The following is a 21,398-nucleotide window of genomic DNA, read 5'->3' as shown; positions in this document are numbered from 1 at the left end:
ATGGTTTTCTCTGCACATAAGCTGTCATCAAGGATGTGTCTATGATGTCAAATATGTCTGATCATGAGAACTCAGAAAATTAAATTTATTGCATTTTTAATATCATGTTATTTGCATAGGTTTACTATGGGAACTGAATTAGTACAGGGAATCCTTCGTGCATTCATGCATAACTTAGTTCCAACTATACCATCTTACATTTTTGTGTGCAAAGTTTTCTCCCTTAGTTTATCTCTGTCATTTAAGTGCTTTTGTTCCCGCGACGAACTGCTGACCTTTGTAGTCACGATACACATTACAAACGAAATTACGACTATTATTAAATCGATATATAGGGGTTTGGCGTACACAGTAAGAAGGTATCTCTCCCAACTCCCAACTATTCTTATGTTTTCATACTTGTTTGAAAAAATGTTAAAGGTTTATAGATGAAGAACACTGATCAACAATTCTGGCAACTCGGTCATACAATTTGAGACGCCCTCTGATAGCTTTTAGGCGATCTAAAAAATGTAAATATAGGTATAACAGGCCAAATTTAAAATTTCGTCACAGTTTAATAAATATGGTATTTTTAAGAAGGTCAGAGCATCATGAATAACAAAGCATCACATACAATATACTCCTTTCCATGGCTTTTGCTCATAGCAAGTGCAAACAACTTATTTTATTGCCTGCAAAAAAAAAGAATTCTCCGAAAAGTGATCATTTTTTGTACAGTATATATATTGAAAGAAATCCAGTAAAGGAAATATTTTTTTTAGTTAATTAATGAAGAAGTCACTAGAGAATATAGCCAGACAGTTCCTGAGGCATACATTATACATGTATGTGGTATAGTACTAATATTAGTACCCTTATTCGTTCCTCGTGGACAGGGTACTAACATGAGCATATACGTGTTAATGGAGCTCTTTTAGCCTAATAATAACACTTTAAACATATTCCTTGCATATAATCCAATAAACTGAGTAGTCCTCTTATTTAATACAGGAAGTATCGAAAATCATTGTAGAAATAGTTGTACAATCTCGTTTACCTTTTTTAGCCGATATTTTCGTTTAGATCGTCTGCCATATTATTTCAAATAATGATTACTTCCGTTCTCAGCCTCATTTGTTTGTGTGCCATATAAGGACATTGACGCCTTATTTGGAAATGTGAACAAATTGTAGTAAAAATTTGGTGCGGTTTGGGTCAGAAATTCTGCGCATTAAAAGTAAATAAGGTTTATCGGCAACTTTGAAATTCCACCAAGAAGCGATTATTCACACTTGATTCATATAATATAGCGTAGAATATCCAAATATGATCTGGCAAGCTTTATGTAGAAAAGAGGTAACGGTGAGAGTCTCGCGTTATCTGTCATGGCGGACAGAATGAGGTTAGTGTAACCATGCCAATTTATTTTATCATGTAAGGGCTTAATAAATTCAAAATAAGCCAAACTTCTTTCACAACATGATTATACTTATGTAGTTGATTTCTACACTGTTTGTTTTTCTCACTTTAGTGATGATTGTTTTTGCTCCATTACATGATATGGGATCAGTTCGTAGCCTCAACCACAACAAATCAAGTTGAGGCTACAACTAGCATGTGGTATATAAAAGGACATTTTTGTGAAATGTGCCATGGCCAATCTAGAATTTGCAGCTTTAATTACTCAGAATTTACAGTTTGGAGTGTATGCCCAAACCCAAAGCTTTATTATGTGTACAGCTTGATTTTATTCATGTTTTATTCATGTGAAAGTGAAGAAAGGGTTTGGTAACATCTGCCTTCTTACTTTTCAAATAAATCTATAAGGACATTGTAACAAGAAAATCCAGGTATTTATTCTTGTTAAATGTCTACCTGTATTAGAATTTGTTTTGACTAATTCATCTAAAAATATCGTTTTTGTGACTGAAAGTTTACATGAAATATTTATTTGTCTCTAATATTTCCTGTGAAAAGTTAAATACAGTACTGTATATACTTTTTATTTTTATTTATTTATTTATTTTGCAATTGTTTTATTACATAGTTGGATTGTGCTGGCATTTTTTGTCATAATACTATTAACTTACCTTTTAAACAGTGTAAAATTACAATAAAATCACAGATAAATGAAGATGTTTATGCAGGGGGTATGGATGCTACAACAGCCTGAACTGTGAGTAACCTTAAAGACTACAAAAGTTTCTTTTGAATTATTACAGTGGGGGGGTCTTATTCTTCAAACAGAAAACAATCACATCTCATCTGTGAAGACACAATATAAATTTGTATTTATCTTTTTTACTACTACATTAATTTCAAACAGGTTTTATACTATTTTGTAGCAGTAATGATAAAAACAAACTGCTGGTTACGGTAACAGTAGCAATGATATTTATATTCATTGGGCATATAGTTTCTACCAAAGGAGTCTTGACTTTTTGTCAGTAAAGTACCTTACAATAAATCACCTGAATGTACTATAAATATATTTATATTTATTATGCTGATAAGATGATCTCATGTTGTCACAGATTTTTTGTCCTTTATTGATAAAATGTCAGACTCTGTGGTTGATACCGCTACCAGGTGCTCAAGGGAGAGAACTGATATTTCTGGTTAAAGATGAGATGGAGGGTATGTTATATAGCAATTACCCTATTCCCACGAAACGAAGTTAAGTACCAGAATATTTTTGGCACATTCTATATTTAGATAGATAAATAAAACTTTCCCCGTGTGAAACCCTCTATGATACACACGTTTTGTGGATTTTTCATGAAAATATTATTTGAGCCATATCAGATTCATACCAATAACATATAGTTTAAGAGAAAAGCCAAATGGTTTCCTTTGCGCGGGTTATCACGTAAAATTTTCCCACTTTTCATGAAATTATCTGATCAAAATTAAAAGAATGGTAGCCCTGTAAGTGGGGTACCCTTTCTGTACAAAAATAGTAAAATAGTGGCACTCAGCCTGACTGAAGTGCTATCCAGTTATGTTGTTATTGGTAGTAAATGTCAGGGGAGGTGACTTATATTGCAGGATTAGTGGCAACCCTGTCAACATATTTTCTGTATTTTCAGTTCATTGTCAATGTAGCCCTTATCTAATACAAAATAACATCCACATGCAGAAAAAGTAAATGGGCATGAGTTGTCCACTGTATCTTTAGCTTATAACTTAAGTACATCAGAATTCAAAAATGTTTTAAACATTACTGAAACACATTTGATATTCTCAAGTTATTTGATGGCATAATGTGCTCTCTGACCCTATCTGGGACATTTCAGTTTGATTGGCTTTCATTAGAAATAGTTGCAGGCATAAGCTGTCAAAGTGGGTGGGGGCTTACCTTGGAGGGGGGAGGTTTGGAAATATTAAAGCACGTAAAAGGGGAGTAAAATTATCATTTAGTGTAACATTAGTGAGGGATGAATAGAAAAATGACTCACCATTACTCTTTTGTTTCCAAAGGTGTACTTTACTTGCAATATATGTATGAGTGCATGAGATATCTTGAGGGCCAGATCTGGCATACATCCAGAAAGAGATCCCTACATACTGATATCCATCCCTGATTGGCTGTTTTCACAGACCTCATGATTGTGTGCAAATTCCCACAATGCATTGTGCACATACCTTAGTCACCATTGTGATTCTCTAAACCTTTGTCAACATTGCATATATTCAAGACTAAAATGATCTTATTTAATTGTAAATAAAGATATTTAATTTGTCAAATTGATACATAGATAATATTTGAAATTTAGCATCCCTTTAAAACCAAAGACAAAATAAAGTTGTAAGTTTCCTCTCTTATATCAGAAGTTGGAACTGCAAGCCTGCATATTAGTGTCAAATTGAAATGTAGCTATTTATTGTGATTTTTACGAAAAACTTGATCATGTATTTTGTCATGAACAATGCTGTCATGATAGAGTATTTCTAGACAGTGAAATTTGGGATAGAATATTAGTTACAGAATTAAAATTTCATACTCTGGATTATGCTAGACCTTTTATGTACAAATACTTTTGCAAAAGCAAGTGTTTGTGCCAAAGACAATTGGCAAACAAATTTGAATTAGTATGGTCAAATATTGTATTTTTGGTGGAGATGAAGGGCAGATGATGATATTGTATGAAAGCAAGCACTGCTCAAAGATGTTTCATCTTCATGGTCTTAAAATGAAACATACCCAACAGATCATGACTTTTTGTAAAATATCAAAACCGTATACTCTTAAAATGCTTTTATAAATCTGAATGATATATTAATGATTGGTTTTAAACTTGAACTATAACCAAAATCATTACATGTTTCATTTCATTTGCGTATCCATATGTTTAGGTGTCTGTTTATTGATGCACAAATTAGGTTTTGAAAAATTGCAAAGATGTTTGAAATTTCAATGTTTTATTTTTAAAAAGAGGAAAAGTCATGAATTTAGTCTCATGAGGTTGAAATGCCTAATCAAATGTGATGTATTAGGATATCCATACTCATAAAAGGAGATATGCCATCATAATTTTCGGGAGAGAACACTGTTATTAGGTGTCAGTATACATGGCTAGGGTCTCAAACAGCAGACATGGAAGTGCACAGGATTGATCACATAAAAATAACAGATAGTGACTCAGGAATTTTTTTGGACAATTTGTTGATCTTAGTCCAGATCTTGCTGCATTGAAACAGTAACATAAAACATGACTTTAAGATGCTCCGATCTGCAAATCATTTCATAAGTGAAGGTAGATTATTATATCTCTGTGGTTTAATTTGGTTAACTTATTATCTCAACTATTATAGGAGTAAACATTGATATTGCATTTAGTATTCTAAGAAAGTAACTGCAGGTCTTTACAAACATTATCATTGTTTGAAAACGTCTACATTATCTGTCCATGGTGATCACAATTCAATGAACTTGCCATGGTTATAAAATTAGGATTAAATTATGTGACTGGATCGTACAATGTATGGTGAAAATGAGCATCCACCAGTGAGAAAAAATGAAATTGCATAATAGTACAGTGTTATTTCATATGGCCACTGTATTGATAAGAATTAGTCTGACATCATGGTTTAATGAGTGTGCACACATGAACTTAATATGTTATTACAATTCTTTTGTCTTAAACTAAGTAATAGAAAAGAGCCATACCCAGTTAGTTTTGTATGTTCAATAAATAATTTATTTCATTAGAATACAAAGTGAAAATTTAAAAAGAACACGCAGTATTGAGAATTAATTTAATAGTTCAAAAATGTTCTATCCCCATTCCTAATGAACAAAGTTCTAATTAAATTCATGTGGCTTTAAAAATAAGATCCAGGACTAAAATTATTGATGTGCCTGTTGTCTTTAATGTGATGATGTACCAATGACCTGAAGTGTGATGGTGTGCCAACAGAATTACACAGATATAATCCAAGATATCTTTGTTTGAAATCACTATAATTCCAAATTAATAGTCTCTGCCCAAGAATATTATTAAGCACTTTATAATTACAGAGAATAATAATTCGAATAAATATCACCCAAGTCAAAATTCTCATAACAACAATACAGTTGATTCTGCTTCATGATCTTTACAGTACAAATGAATATTTTCTAGATAAACAAGATTATAAAGCCTTCTACTTGACCTAGATCACAATTAGCATTTTCAGGAAATACTATGACTTAATGCAGTTCGTCACTGTATTTAGTCAGGATCGTACTTGTTCATAGTGAACGTGATTTGGGACAAGATTATTTCCAAGATACAATTAAACAACACCATAATATTGGAGAACCAAATTAATAAAAAATAACCAGTACAAATTAAATATACATAACAAATTATAGTCTGAAATTGTAATCTTGCAGCAAGCTTAATATTTAGATTTCACTTATAAACAAAATATGGCACCTCATGGTATAGAAAATGACTGTTGATTAGAAGCAAGTGATGATTCAGTTAGCTGGAATATTGCATTTTACAATTCAGACAAATTTGACTTACATATAGTGACCAGCAGAAAGCTAGAAATGGGTGGGAAGACCAAACATTAGATATCCATGATAATGCATCCAGGACCCAAGTATCCATTTTAAGAATAATTTTGTGAATGTTTCTTGGATCTGTCAGAAGATTAAAGAGTTACATATTCAAAAGATGCAATTAAAGGAATCAAACAGATGTTTACATTTAATAGAATCAGTTTGATTTCTCTACTGATAGGAATCATACAGATTTGTCCACTGAAAGGAATAAAATTGATTTCTTCACTGAATTGTGGTCATGTGTTACCTGTGTAAAGAGAGATATAAGTTGAAAGTCACAGGTATAGTCTAACTTTTAGTGTTAAGAAATATGTTTTGGACAACTGTCGCAGTTCACGTTTAGTTAAAACCCATCAAAGAATGTGGATTAAGTCTATATAGTGCCTTTCAAGAATATTTTAATAACACATTGGGGGTATGTTACCTGAAGTGGTGTTATAAATCTGACTGAAGGCACATTGGCTAGTTTAACATTATTATTTTAATGAAACATTTTGGCTATTAATTTCAAATGAATAATTCTCTGATGGGGAATTATCCATTCTGGAAGATAACTGTCCAGTCTGTGTTGCTAAGAAAATGAGATAGCTACTCACTTTTGAAACAATATTAATATATTCTTTCTCTTTCAGAAGCAAATTCATAACAAAGTCAATTTTCAGATTGCATTTTAAAATCTCTTTGCTATTGTTTTATTTAAAGTATTTGAGGTTTGCCTGTATATATATATATATATATATATATATATTTTTTTTTTTTTTTCTCAGTACATCTGATGACACATGCCCAGTGTACAAAAAAAGCAAATGTGAAGAGCCGAATTTACTTATTGCTTAGTAATTATTTTGAATCCTTTAGTGAAAATGGAAAAGTCCAAGTCAAGCTCAGCAGCAGAAGAGGAGGAAGGAGGTCTGGATTTGACAGCATACAGGTTGTATATCACTCCTTCTTACAAAAGTCTAAATCTGGAATCAATAAATGTGTGGTGGGGAGGTTCCAGCCATGTTATTAATAAGAGAGAATTTACAAAACGTCAGTTATTGATTTTCTCAAAATTTGTAACACTGAGTTGATGCTGTTGCTGCTGCCATTGTCACAACAAAAGGGATCACTATGCATGTATTTATTCATTTATTTAAAAAAAAGGCAAGACATACATATAGTTCAGATCTGCAAATAGTAACAAATGGAAGATGGAATATGCAATGCCCCTAATGCCCCTCATTCATATCTTTTACCTGTGTAGTTCAGCTAATATACTGAGGATTATAGAGCAGGTACTTTGGGGAATATAATTATATGCAACATGTTTTTGTATCTTTTGTAGTCTTAATGTATAGTGTGTGAAAATAATAGTTCTATGTTGTGCTAACCTGCCTTACAGTTATTGTATTCATGACTAATTTCTTTGTAATACCCTCACGTTGAGAAGAGGGCATTATATACCAAATGATTAACATTGCTTCTCTCTCAATGTTTCCCTCCATTTGTTCTCATTATGTGAGCTATTATTTATATATTATTTCATTTATTATCATAAAATTCCACTGATGTTACATCATGTGCTGAGCATGTGTTGTGCACCAATATTGTGTCACTGTGACCTACTTTCCCAAGGTTTATTAAAAATGGGTTACAGTTATGTATCTGTATTTCCAACATCTTTGCATCCAATACTTCAAAGTGATGCTAAATGTGCATCATGGGATGTGCATGCCTTGCACACCACAACTAAGTTAATGCAAAGTCTGTCATGTTTTGTGCCAAAATCCCAGTGGCTTCCAGAAATAAGTTAGGTTGCCAAGTTGACTACTGTATAATATTATGTTATTTTATACATTTGTAAACATACCTGTCATATGCTAGTTATAATAATAAATATTATTGTTCATATTTTGCTCAGTTGACTACTGTATAATATTATGTTATTTTATACATTTGTAAACATACCTGTCATATGCTAGTTATAATAATAGTTAATTGTTCATATTGAGCTATATAGAAATTCTCAAAGCTTACAATATAATATTCAAGTTCCTTCTATGCTTTCTTTGGCACATAAATTGAATCTGGCTTACATGGTTTCAAGCTACCATCTTATTTTTCAGCTCTACTGATCATATGCCAGAAATGCTTATGGGATGGCATTTTGTCTACATCATAAGCCAGAAATGCTCATGGGATGGCCTGTTGTCTACATCCATTGTCCATCAGTTTGCTAGCACAATATTGTAATTGTGACTTCTCCTAAACTGCTTGGATGTTTGCCAACAGTCATTACATACATGACTGTTACATGGTCTAGTTCATCATACAAGAAAATGGTGTTGTCCATTCATCTGATATAGCCACCATGAAAGTCATCTTGAAGAAACTTCTTATAGCTACTACTCCTCAAGGGAATTAGTGTGACTTCATACCAGTAAAAATCACCCTACACTCAGATATATGGAGATACTGATTAGCTCACACACATTAATTAGTGTGACTTCATACCAGTAAAAATCACCCTACACTCAGGTATATGGAGATACTGATTAGCTCACACACATTAATTAGTGTGACTTCATACCAGTAAAAATCACCCTACACTCAGGTATATGGAGATACTGATTAGCTCACACACATTAATTAGTGTGACTTCATACCAGTAAAAATCACCCTACACTCGGGTATATGGAGATACTGATTAGCTCACACACATTAATTAGTGTGACTTCATACCAGTAAAAATCACCCTACACTCAGGTATATGGAGATACTGATTAGCTCACACACATTAATTAGTGTGACTTCATACCAGTAAAAATCACCCTACACTCAGGTATATGGAGATACTGATTAGCTCACACACATTAATTAGTGTGACTTCATACCAGTAAAAATCACCCTACACTCAGGTATATGGAGATACTGATTAGCTCACACACATTAATTAGTGTGACTTCATACCAGTAAAAATCACCCTACACTCAGGTATATGGAGATACTGATTAGCTCACACACATTAATTAGTGTGACTTCATACCAGTAAAAATCACCCTACACTCAGGTGTATGGGAATAACATGGGCTAATAATATTCAGATGGACAATTTAATGATCAGTGTTATTTGCTGAAGAAAATTATTCAATTACAATATCACTTTTGACATGTTAATGTTTTAGAAATATTTCTTGGATTATGTGACCGGATCTTTACATTAAGAAAAATCTTTGCCAGACTTTCATTCTCATCAATGTTACTTTGGAATTTGGATTTTTGTATCTATTCCTGCAGTTGACTGACCTGTATATAACCTTTTATTTTCACATTGTCTTACTAAAAGTATCTGCATAAAGGTATAATCTTTTCTTATTTTTACCTGTCAGGCATCAACATATATTGAACTTGATATGTCTGTCGGCTTGTGTGTCTATCTGTTTATCATATATGTTGGGTCCTACTGCAGACAACATATATCCTGATATACTGTCACATAATGTGCTGGCAGATTAGGGTCTGTCTTGTTTGTTTTACTGCTTTGTCGTTACCGATTGCATAGACTGAGATCTATCACTTCATTTATGCAATGGCAGATATGTTTTAATGTAGTTTACAATTGGATTTGACTTATGAGCAAGTATATATTATATTTATCTCTCTTAAATTAATGCTGCTTATGTAGCTATACATGTGTTACATTTTTCAAGTGAGGTTGCCTTATAAAAGTCGAATGATAATTCACTTACTTTAATGCAAGTCATGACCATACAATTGAACAGTTCTGTAGTCAAAAACTAGTCATTGTGATGTAATAATCAATAATGTGTAGATAATTTTTTCTTTCAGATTCATTTGGAAATAGTTAAACTGTTTACCGAATAACTAATCAGCAACATGGTCCATAATCAATGACAACAGCAACATGATCCATAATCAGTGACAACATCAATAGAGTTCATAATCACTGACAATAGCAACATGGTTCATAATCATTGCCAACAGGGTCCATACTCAATGACAACAGCAATAGAGTTCATACTCACTGACAATAACAACATGGTTCATAATCATTGCCAACAACAATATGGTCCATAATCAGTGGCAACAGCAGCAAGACCCATAATTAATGACAACATAAACAGGGTCCATACTCAAAGACATCATCATAATAAAATAGCAAGTAGAGCCAAGTATAGGTTAACATTTGGATTGGGATTGGATTCACATGGCTAGCATGTTTCATTGATACATGATAATTAGAATCTCTATTATCAAACACAGTTATTCATGTGAGAGATTTTAATATTTATGGGTACCATATTTGCCGGCGTATAAGTCAATGTGGAGTATAAGTTGATTCAGCAAATTTTCTATCCATCATCCTTGTATGAGTCAGTGCTGAGTATAAGACGAGGCCAGATCAACACATCATTTTTTTTATTTCACTTCATTTCACACAGCATCGCAAATTTTATCCAACCTGTAACTCAGTAAACTTTCCAGTCATGATTATTAAATTAACTAAAAGTACCTGATTTTTTTCACAAGAAGTATTTTAGATGTATTATGTACATTTAGCTACATATAATGATGCTGATCCGAAAATTTATTGAGTTACAGATATGATAAAACTCGCAACTCTGTTCTGGAATTAAGTTATAATAACTTCCGGTTTCATAAACGTTAAAATTATCACTGTATGGTATTTCAGGTTATCAGCTATAGGGATATTGCATCATTAATACTAAAATGCATTTTCCAGAGGGTGGGGGGAGGGGAAGAGAGAATGTATTCCATCACATTTTTCTTTTTGCACCTCAGATTAAAATTAGATGTGGTCCAGTATGAGAGAGAGAAAGAGAGAGATTAAAGTTCAGCTCTTTGTGGATTTTTTGGTACTTTTTTTTTAACTTGTTGCCTCAGTGTTGCTGAAGCTTTTGTCAAATAGAGAAAACATTAATAAATGAAAGAGTAAATATAAGCTATGAAAATACATACCATACTCCTTCAGGGTTTAAATATTCACAATAGTTATAGCCTTATAGTCTTCGTTAGTTTAAAGCCCAATAATTACCATTTTACATGCTGTCTAATTCTCTTGGAAAGTATAATGACCTCTCCATTCCCAACAATTAAGATTTCATTTAAAGTGCATGTACTCTTCCTGTACTTAGGTGGCAACTGTTTTTGATCTTTGCTCATGGAGAATTATTTTCCATATGAAAAATATGATAAAGCAATTTACATGACATGATCCATATATAAGTTGATATGGAGTAGATTTTCTGGTCAAAAAGTGTTGTCTTGTAGGCTGGCAAATACAGTATTAAAACTGAGTTTTAATAAACCCACAATGACAGGAGTACTCCCAAATGTGTGTATTTATAAAGTTAGAGTTACTTCCCTTTTAAGGTCAGAACACATCTAACCATTTTAAGCAAACACCATTGACCTAAAGCTTCATTGATAGAATTAAACTTGTAAAATGCAAAATGTATGCACAATTAATTCCTGAAGCAGGTGATTTTAAATGTCACTTTATTGATATACAATACAATGACATAAAGTGACACTATAATAGCCTTCTTTCTAATGAAAACAGTCAGCTAATAGCTGTTGCATAGTAATGGAACAGATGAATGGAAAAAAATCACTTGAAAGCTTATATTTTAAGAGTGTCACTGCATAGTACTGGAGCATATTGACAAAATATTTGACTTGATAGCTTAGTTTTAAGTGTGTCACTGCATATTACTGGAATATTATAGATCAACAGGAAAAATTTACTGTACAAAACTTGATTGGTTTTAAAAAGAAATTAGACTCCCATTTTAACAAGAAATTAGACTGACACTATGTGCAGCTGTTGCTACTGTGTCAGCAGCATTCATGTAATGTAAGTGGCTGAGATAATTAGTTTTTATTTTTCTTGTGGTTTCATTCTAAACGGACCATTACGTTATAAGCAGTTGTAAAAAAAATCCAGCTTAGCCACACAGCAAGTGTTCAATTAATGTTCTAATGGAAATGATAAAACTCATTGCTCTAAGTCAACATGTTCTTTTCAGGTGTGAGTAGAAGAGATCAAGTCACATTTATAATTGAATTGAAAATAAATGAAAACAAATAAAAAATTGACATGGTAATGTCATTAATTGGTATTAATTTCTTAGAGTGTTGCCACCAATAGTAAATCATCAACATTTGCAATGATTGATATTTTATCAGATCTTCTTTGCTGAGAAAATATATGAAAGACATGGTAACAAAATTTATGAAATCTTATTAAAATTTGCAAATTTCATGATGTTGATTAAAAATCAAAGCCAAATTTCTATCATAATGCAAACACAACACTGAGCTTTCATTTACATATTTACTCACAACTTTTAAATGTTAAACGAATTTAAGCTTCTCTCAGGAACAAAATGGGAACTGCATGTACCTCTGCATTATAAATAAAATGTGACATTATGTATATGTATATGTATACACACACACACAGAATGAGAGAAAGAGAGATAAATGAAACCCTTGTATTGTTGGTATTTATTTTATTATTATTTCAGAACACGTTTACTAAAGTTTTGTCAAGACAGTTTCAATTGTGGACTTTCTGTTGATCCACTCAAGATGGAATGTACAATGACATGTCTTGGACAGACGTGTGATGATGATGCTTTTAAATGTAAGCTGTTATATTTAAGGCTGATTTGTTTGACAATGACCTGTTTCATCTGTTTATGACAAGTTTATGAATTAGCTTACAAGTATATAGCATAAGTGATTTTAAAGTTTTGAATATATCTTCATGCCGTTTTTGTAAAAGTTTAATATATAAAACTTTACCTTATTTACTTGCATGAATTGCTTTAAGTTCAAACTCAAGTGATAATTATTATGACCTTCAGCAATTTGATATTCATTGGTTGCTATGAAAAGAGTCAAATAGTCTGGCTTCATCCTTATTCTAAGACCTTATTTATGTTGTTAAGCAGATTTTATATTTTACAAACAAATTGTAGATAGGGACGCAAGATTCGGTATGTTCTAAAACATTCAACATTACGAATCACTTTCATCTCCCATCTGACTGTGTGTGTGTTTGAGTCTCGGACTCAGTAAATGAGGGTAGATGAGAAAGTTTGCCAGTAGTTTCCTATGGGGCAGTGGTACTTCCTGGGGTTTCCCAGGTTCTTCCCTCCACCAGTTATGTATACTGGCTGTCATGTATAGCCTATCGTGTGCTGAAAAATGATGTTAATGCCACAAAAATAAAAACAACAACAACAATAACAACAAATTGTAGACGGTGTGATTATGATGCCCATTCATACAAAATAAAGTGTTATCTGTGGGTTACAATTATTCCAAGAAACCCATATCTTATGAAAAATAAAATATTATCCTTGGAGTACCAGTGTTTCATGAAACCCAAACATATCTAAAATAAAGTATTTTCCTTAATACTACCAGTATTCCACAAAACCCATATGAAAATTAATGTGCTTTCCTTGAAATACCCATATTCCACAAAGCCCATGCCCATGGTTTATCCTTGGAGTACCCATATTCCACAAAGCCTATACCCATGGTTTATTCTTGGAGTACCCATATTCAACACAGCCAATAACCATGCCAACTATAGCTATATCCTTGGAGTACCCATATTCCACAAAGCCCATACTCATGCAAACTATAGTTTTATTCTTGGAGTACCCATATTCCGCAAAGCCCATGCCCATGGTTTATCCTTGGAGTACACATATTCCACAAAGCCAGTACCCATGCAAACTATAGCTTTACTCATGGATTATCCATATTCCACAAAGCCCATACTCATGCAAACTATAGTTTTATTCTTGGAGTACCCATATTCCACAAAGCCCATGCCCATGGTTTATCCTTGGAGTACACATATTCCACAAAGCCATTACCCATGCCAATTATACCTTTATCATTGGAGTACCCATATTCCACAAAGCCCATGCCCATGGCTAATCCTTGTAGTACCCATATTCCCCAAAGCCATTACCCATGCCAGCTATAGTTCTATTCTGGGAGTACCCATATTCCACAAATCCAATACCCATGCCAACTATAGCTGTATCATTTGAGTACCCATATTCCACAAAGCCCATACTCATGGTTTATCCTTAGAGTACCGATATTCCACAAAGCCCATACTCATGGCTTATCCTTGGAGTACCCATATTCAACAGAGCCAATACCCATGCCACACTATAGCTATATCCTGTGAGTACCCATGTTCCACAAAGCCCGTACTAATGGTTTATCCTTGGAGTACATTTATTCCACAAAGCCCATGCCCATGGTTTATCCTTGGAGTACCCATATTCCACAAAGCCAGTACCCATGCCAACTATAGCTTTACTCTTGGAGTACCCATATTCCACAAAGCCCATACCCATGCAAACTATAGTTTTATTCTTGGAGTACCAATATTCCACAAAGCCCATGCCCATGGTTTATCGTTGTAGTACCCATATTCCACAAAGCCCATGCCCATGGTTTATCCTTGGAGTACCCATATTCCACAAAGCACATACCCATGGTTTATTCTTGGAGTACCCATATTCAACACAGCCAATAACCATGCCAACTATAGCTACATCCTTGGAGTACCCATATTCCACAAAGCCCATACTCATGCAAACTATAGTTTTATTCTTGGAGTACCAATATTCCACAAAGCCCATGCCCATGGTTTATCCTTGTAGTACACATATTCCACAAAGCCAGTACCCATGCAAACTATAGCTTTACTCTTGGATTATCCATATTTCACAAAGCCCATACACATGCAAACTGTAGTTTTATTCTTGGAGTACCCATATTCCACAAAGCCCATGCCCATGGTTTATCCTTGGAGTACACATATTCCACAAAGCCATTACCCATGCCAACTATACCTTTATCATTGGAGTACCCATATTCCACAAAGCCCATGCCCATGGTTAATCCTTGTAGTACCCATATTCCCCAAAGCCATTACCCATGCCAGCTATAGTTATATTCTTGGAGTACCCATATTCCACAAATCCAATACCCATGCCAACTATAGCTGTATCATTTGAGTACCCATATTCCACAAAGCCCATACTCATGGTTTATCCTTAGAGTACCGATATTCCACAAAGCCCATACTCATGGCTTATCCTTGGAGTACCCATATTCAACAGAGCCAATACCCATGCCACACTATAGCTATATCCTGTGAGTACCCATGTTCCACAAAGCCCATGCTCATGGTTTATCCTTGGAGTACATTTATTCCACAAAGCCCATGCCCATGGTTTAACCTTGGAGTATCCATATTCCACAAAGCCATTACCCATGCCAACTATAGCTTTACTCTTGGAGTACCCATATTCCACAAAGCCCATACCCATGCAAACTATAGTTTTATTCTTGGAGTACCCATATTCCACAAAGCCCATGCCCATGGTTTATCCTTGGAGTATCCATATTCAACAAAGTCCATGCCCATGGTTTATCCTTGGAGCACCCATATTCCACAAAGCCCATACCCATGCAGACTATAGTTTTATCCTTGCAGTACCCATATTCCACAAAGCCTATACCCATGTCAACTGTAGCTATATCCTTGGCGTACTGTTACTTCACAAAGCCCATTTCCATGCAAACTAGCTTTATCCTTGGAGTACCTACATTCTGTGGCACACATACCCATGCAAAATAAAGCAGCATCTTTTGAGTACATTTGTACCATGAACAAACACCTATGCTAACTAGTGTTATCTATCGAATACCTGTATTCAGTATCATATATATTTTCATTTTTACGATAGTATGATAAAGTGTCACATATATATTCATTTTTACGGTTGTTGGTGTTACGACAGTTTGTGCATGAGAACAGTATTATCAAAAGTTTAAATTCATTGGTATTGTAGAAGAAAACATAGTTCCAACAACTGCATAAGTTTTCTTCCACTTACATTTAATTGACTTACGAGATGACATGCAGCAAAAACGCATCAATTCTGGGTTTAAAAGGTCCAAAGTAAAGGCAGGGGGATTTCAAGAAGGAAACAAGTTTGCAGAAAAGATAAAGTCCTTAATGGTCCCATTATGCTCTCTTTGATGGTGATTTGCTATTGTATTAATTCCCATGTGTACACATAGTCTTGCTGCTTAGGATAACAACACATAAAACTTCGTAGACATTTTTTATGTGAAGTCACCATATGTTTATCATTCTGTTAAAGTAGTCTGACACATGTTCACTAGCTCAGGTTCATCATTCACTTCACACTGACACATCTCTGCTATCTCAGAGTCATGAACCACTTAACACTGTCACATATTTACTAGCTCATGGTCATCAGCAACTTAACATTCTGATGCTTTTTTGCTAACTCATTGTTGTCAACCACTTCACACTCTGATGCATTTTTGCTATCCCAGGGTTATCAACCACTTCACACTAAGATGTATCATTTCTATCCCAGGGTAGTCAACCACTTCACACTCTGATGTATCGTTGCTATCTCAGGGTAGTCAACCACTTCACCCATTGATACTCTGATGCATCTTGGCTATCCAAGGGTTGTCAACCACTTCACACTCTGATGTATCTTTACAATCCCAGGGTTATCAACCACTTCTCACTCTGATGCATTTTTTGCAGGGTTGTCAACCACTTCACACTAAGATGTATCTTTACAGTCCCAGGGTTGTCACCACTTCTCACTCTGATGCATTTTTTTGCAGGGTTGTCAGTCACTTCATACTAAGATGTATCTTCACTATCCAAGGGTTGCAGACCACTTCAGCTCAAATCCATCTATGCTAGTCCAGGCTGGTCAACCACTTCACACTCTGATGTATCTTCACCAGCCTAGGGTCATCAGCAATTTCACATTATGATGCATCTTCACTATCCCATGGTTGTCAGCCACTTCACACTCTGATGCATCTTCAATAGCCCTGGGTCATCAACCACTTCACACTCCAGTGCATCTTTGCTATCCCAGGGTTGTTGGCCACTTCACACTCTGATGCATCTTTACTATCTCAGGGTTGTCAGCCACTTCACATTCTGATGTATATTTGTTAGCCCAGGATCATCAACTACTTCACACTCTGATACTTCTTCATTAACCCAGTGTTGTCAGCCATTCAACATTCTGATACATATTCACTATCTTAGGTTTGTCAGCCACTTCACATTCTGATGCATCTTTGCTATCCCAGGGTCATCAGCCACTTCATTCCTCATCAACCACTGCTATATGTAACTAGCTGAAATGGTATCTACAACTCCAATATTTGACTGGATGAAGCTATAAGAAACTTTTTCTGCACAGATCCTTATTACACTTATATTATGACATTCTCAGGAATAACCATAGCAACCTCAGTGCATAATGACACATATCACATGTTAGTTTCTCCAATTTAAACATTTTAAAGAACATTTTATTCTGACTCAGTGTCTGTAGACAGTATAGGAATTATTGTATTGAATAGTTTACAGGTAACAAGCTCTGTTTATTGTAAATCAAGTTGATATGCAATAGACATTTTATTTGAAGATTTTCACCAGATTTGTCATTGTGGCATTAAATATTAGACTTATTTTGTGTTTAACTAGAATCATAGCTTTCATGAATAACCTTCAAAATTGACATATATTTTGTCATTTACATCTAACAGTTCCCGTGTGTACAATTGGTCCCATGGCTTTGAATGAATTGTCTTGTACCCTATTTTGTAAGAAATTAGGTTAACATGAGTATATAGCAGTGATTCTTTTATGAATTGTTATTTCCATTCATAGTAATATGATCCATGGCTTTTTTCTGTGATCTATTATGGTGTGTGATATATAATTGGTCACCTCTTAGTAATATGATACATGGCTATTTTGTATGATATATTATGGTATGTGATATATGCTTGGTCATCTCTTAGTAATATGATCCATGGCTATTTATATGATATATTATGGTGTGTGATATATAATTGGTCACCTCATAGTAATATGATCAATGGCTATTTTGTATGATATATTATGGTATGTAATATATCTTGGTCATCTCTTAGTAATATGATCCATGGCTATTTTGTATGATATATTATGGTATGTGATATATAACTGGTCACCTCTTAGTAATATAATCCATGGGTATTTATATGATCTATTATGGAGTGTGGTATATTTATTAGGTTACCTCATAGTAACACATTCCATGACCATCTCCATTATATATTATGGTATATGTTATATTGAGTTTCCTGTCATGGTCATATGATCCATGATCTTCTACATGTCCTAGTAATGTGTGTTGTATCAAGGCACCTCATAGTAATACGATCCATGGTCATCTCCACCTTATACCAGAGACTTCTATATTGTGGAACCCAGTATTATTAGGACCTATTATCATCTCCATGATATTCACTGTACCATATTGTGGATGCCTATCTTAAAAGAATCCACTATCATCTCTGTCAGATAGTAGGGGCTGAGTTATATTGAGAGCCACAGATTAATAGATCACAAAATGAACAAACCAGAATGTATTAATTTCCATACTGTGGCAAGCTAGTCAACAGTTTTTTATTTTTTTCAGCCGTCTCTGAAGTATGTCAATTCCTGAAGAAAACAGATGTTGCAGAGACTCTGGCATGGTATACTGTTACAACCTATGGACATGGTTTTCTGGACTTTGCAAGGCTTGTAGATAAAAAGCTGATATTTTCCATTGGCTCTGTTGTAAACATTTCTCAGAACTTTTATTTGCCAGCTACCTCTAAAAGTCAGTTTATCCATAAAATGTGGCTAGGTTATATTGGAAATACATCATATGAAAGTCACACTAGTACTGCCTCTGTCCATGGACAGATTCTACTAAGCTGCCAACATCAGGTAGCATTAGTAGATAACAAAACACGTCGACCCACCAGACTTCCAGACTGGTGGAAGAGTAAGTATGAAAAGTTTGCTGTTGGCAAGAAACGGTACATGTTTGTAATTTTGGGTAGACCACATGATACTCTCAGTTCAAATGTAATAGTGGTGCATAATGATACAGATGAGAACCAACACACAAACTGGCTTTCATATCCTATGTATTGCATCAACTCAGTAAATAGCCATATCAATCAGGGCCATTTCAAGGGCAAGACAAACATTTGCAGAAACTGGATCAAGCGTTTGGAAATGCTCTATCTGGGAGAGAGTTTAGAGGGAGACAGTCTAGTTGTTCACATATGGAGGGAAGATCATGTAGACAATAGAATTACATCACATATTTATAAAGGAGACAAGTGCATATTTCAGTGTATAATTGACTATCACTCATCTTTGGCTACATGTCAGTTGTAGGTTTAGCTATGAACCGATGCCTGGTTAAATTTTGAAACGATATTGCATACATTGTTTTATTGAGGTAAATATGAATAAATGTTATACCAGATTGCTTGGAATTATGTTGTTATTTGTTCATGTCCATATGATATTATGTGTTATTGTCATAAATAGAGCTGGGTACCACATAACGTTTGTACCATGGTATGTCATAGTATTTCTGAATATACCATGATAAATACCATGGTATGCTGCATTTGTGTCAGTGACCAACAATTGTATGTTGTTGGCAGGGGCCTAACACTGTTCTAATAAAATGGTTCCTTCGTTCAAGAGGTGAAAAATATCTTTCACTGATTTATGGCAAAAATCCCAGTCTATTATACCCATTACATTTTGAACTCAAAAGAAAATTGCAATCTCCCTCCCCAGCCCTGAAATTATCTAAGAGTAGATGGATTTACTGTGCATATTAATAGCTATTAAATTGTAATCTAGAAACTGTAACCATGTTGGGATGGTTAAGCTTACACTCTCAGAAATACCTTTGTGAAAGGCATTTTGCTGAAATGAGAGAGTTATTGATAATATTATAAAGTGGTGTCACTGAAGCCTACAATTTACTAGTTACACTATTCATATAATATTAGCTACACTATTGTGATAATAGAGAGGGAAACTTTGATTGGGATGCTATTACCCGGGCAAGATATTTTTCAGAGAGAGCAATTAAACATCCAATAAACTTAAAACACACTCAGGAGTGAGGAAATATTTAAAAGACTTAAGAAATTGCTTAATAAACAAACAAGAAACAAGTACTCTCCTGACCACCCTAGAATAATTTGCAGTGTTACAAAGGAATACATGTACATCCCACATCATTATATGCTAGTAATTAACTAAAAATGCCTTCTTTTCTCTAAATCCGATATTTTTCCAAAAGTTGCACTTTGTCCGTATATATTTTACAACATCCCATTTGGCCATTGCATTTTCATTTGATAGACAAGTCTAGCATGTGATTCAACGCTCCAGTGGCCTAGTGGTTACACCTCATGCAGGAGGAAGTGGGTTCGATCCCCAGCCGAGTCATACCAAAGACTCACAGAAATGGTACTAACAGCTGCCATGCCTGGCGCTCAGCATTACGAGGTTAGTGTTAGGACTGGTCAGCCCGGTGTCAGGATAATGTGACTGGGTGGGACATCATGCTACATGTCTGCGGCATGATGCCCCAGTGCTAGACATCACTATAAACTGTCACACTGCAGACATCGTAGCGATGTGACTGATTGTTTTTTCAAGCTACGTTTAAAATCCAAATCACACACACACACACTAGCATGCGATTCAAGGATTATAAATATAATTATATTTGCCATTTTTAAAATTAGTTTGATTTAAATTCAACTGTTTTGTAAGAATAAGCAATACATTTTTTAATTATTTTTGCATGAAAAATTAAATCATGCTATTAGATAAATTCATGAGACCCACTCTAGATTTTCCATGGATTCCTTGCTGATGGAAACTACTGCATTCAAGTACAGTGAAAAAGTACAGTGGTACATATGACCAGAGATAGTTATCTCAGTAAACTGGTATTTCCAAATTATCATGTACCTCTGGTCATACATCGTCACATTCTGTACTTGGATGTGCTTACCACTCTGATGACCTAAGTGGTTAGAGTATTTACCTTGGATGGGCGAGGATATAGGTTTGATTCATATGAAAGACTCATAAAAATGGTACTAGCATCTGCCTCACTTAGTCCTCAGCATTAAGAGGTTAGTGTTATAACAGGGCGGCTTGGCATCAGGATAATGTATCTGGGTGGCACATCATGCTACATGTATTTGACAAGACACCCCAGTGCTAGACATCACTATAAACTGCCACACTACAGATATCGTAGCGATATGACTGAAAATGTTTTAAAACTATGTTAAAAATCCAAATCACACATAGATACACATGCATGCACTCTTAATGATTTTTGAGGGATATAAG

General features: G+C 34.4%; 1 protein-coding gene across 3 annotated transcripts; it reads left to right on the top strand.

Moving 5' to 3' along the window:
* Positions 1-246: 246 nt before the first annotated feature.
* Positions 247-19,494, top strand: LOC149792176 (uncharacterized). Of its 3 annotated transcripts, none has more exons than XM_089970682.1 (4): positions 247-359; positions 6,896-6,968; positions 12,592-12,710; positions 18,646-19,494. In XM_089970682.1, the coding sequence occupies exons 2-4, from the start codon at positions 6,901-6,903 to the stop codon at positions 19,398-19,400; spliced, it is 942 nt and encodes a 313-aa protein (XP_089826808.1). In that variant the 5' UTR covers positions 247-359; positions 6,896-6,900; the 3' UTR covers positions 19,401-19,494. The 3 variants fall into 3 exon arrangements, with proteins under 3 accessions (XP_089826808.1, XP_089826809.1, XP_089826810.1); XM_089970683.1 differs by having other exon boundaries at positions 260-359; positions 6,805-6,968; XM_089970684.1 differs by lacking the exon at positions 247-359 and having other exon boundaries at positions 9,869-12,710.
* The last annotated feature ends 1,904 nt before the right edge of the window (positions 19,495-21,398 follow it).

Source organism: Sinohyriopsis cumingii, chromosome 9 (assembly GCF_028554795.1).
Source record: "Sinohyriopsis cumingii isolate HCF-2022 chromosome 9, ASM2855479v2, whole genome shotgun sequence".
Classification (NCBI taxonomy): domain Eukaryota; kingdom Metazoa; phylum Mollusca; class Bivalvia; order Unionida; family Unionidae; genus Sinohyriopsis; species Sinohyriopsis cumingii.
The sequence above is the reverse complement of the archived record's forward strand: the minus strand, read 5'-3'. Positions and strand labels throughout refer to the sequence as shown.

What these genes read in the sequence shown, in the direction of transcription:
- LOC149792176 (XM_089970682.1), top strand. Translation starts at nt 6,901, where the DNA reads ATGGAAAAGTCCAAGTCAAGCTCAGCAGCAGAAGAGGAGGAAGGAGGT. An exon ending in CTGGATTTGACAGCATACAG is followed by an intron (nt 6,969 to 12,591) that starts GTTGTATATCAC and finishes TTATTATTTCAG; the next exon opens with AACACGTTTACTAAAGTTTT. An exon ending in TGATGATGATGCTTTTAAAT is followed by an intron (nt 12,711 to 18,645) that starts GTAAGCTGTTAT and finishes TATTTTTTTCAG; the next exon opens with CCGTCTCTGAAGTATGTCAA.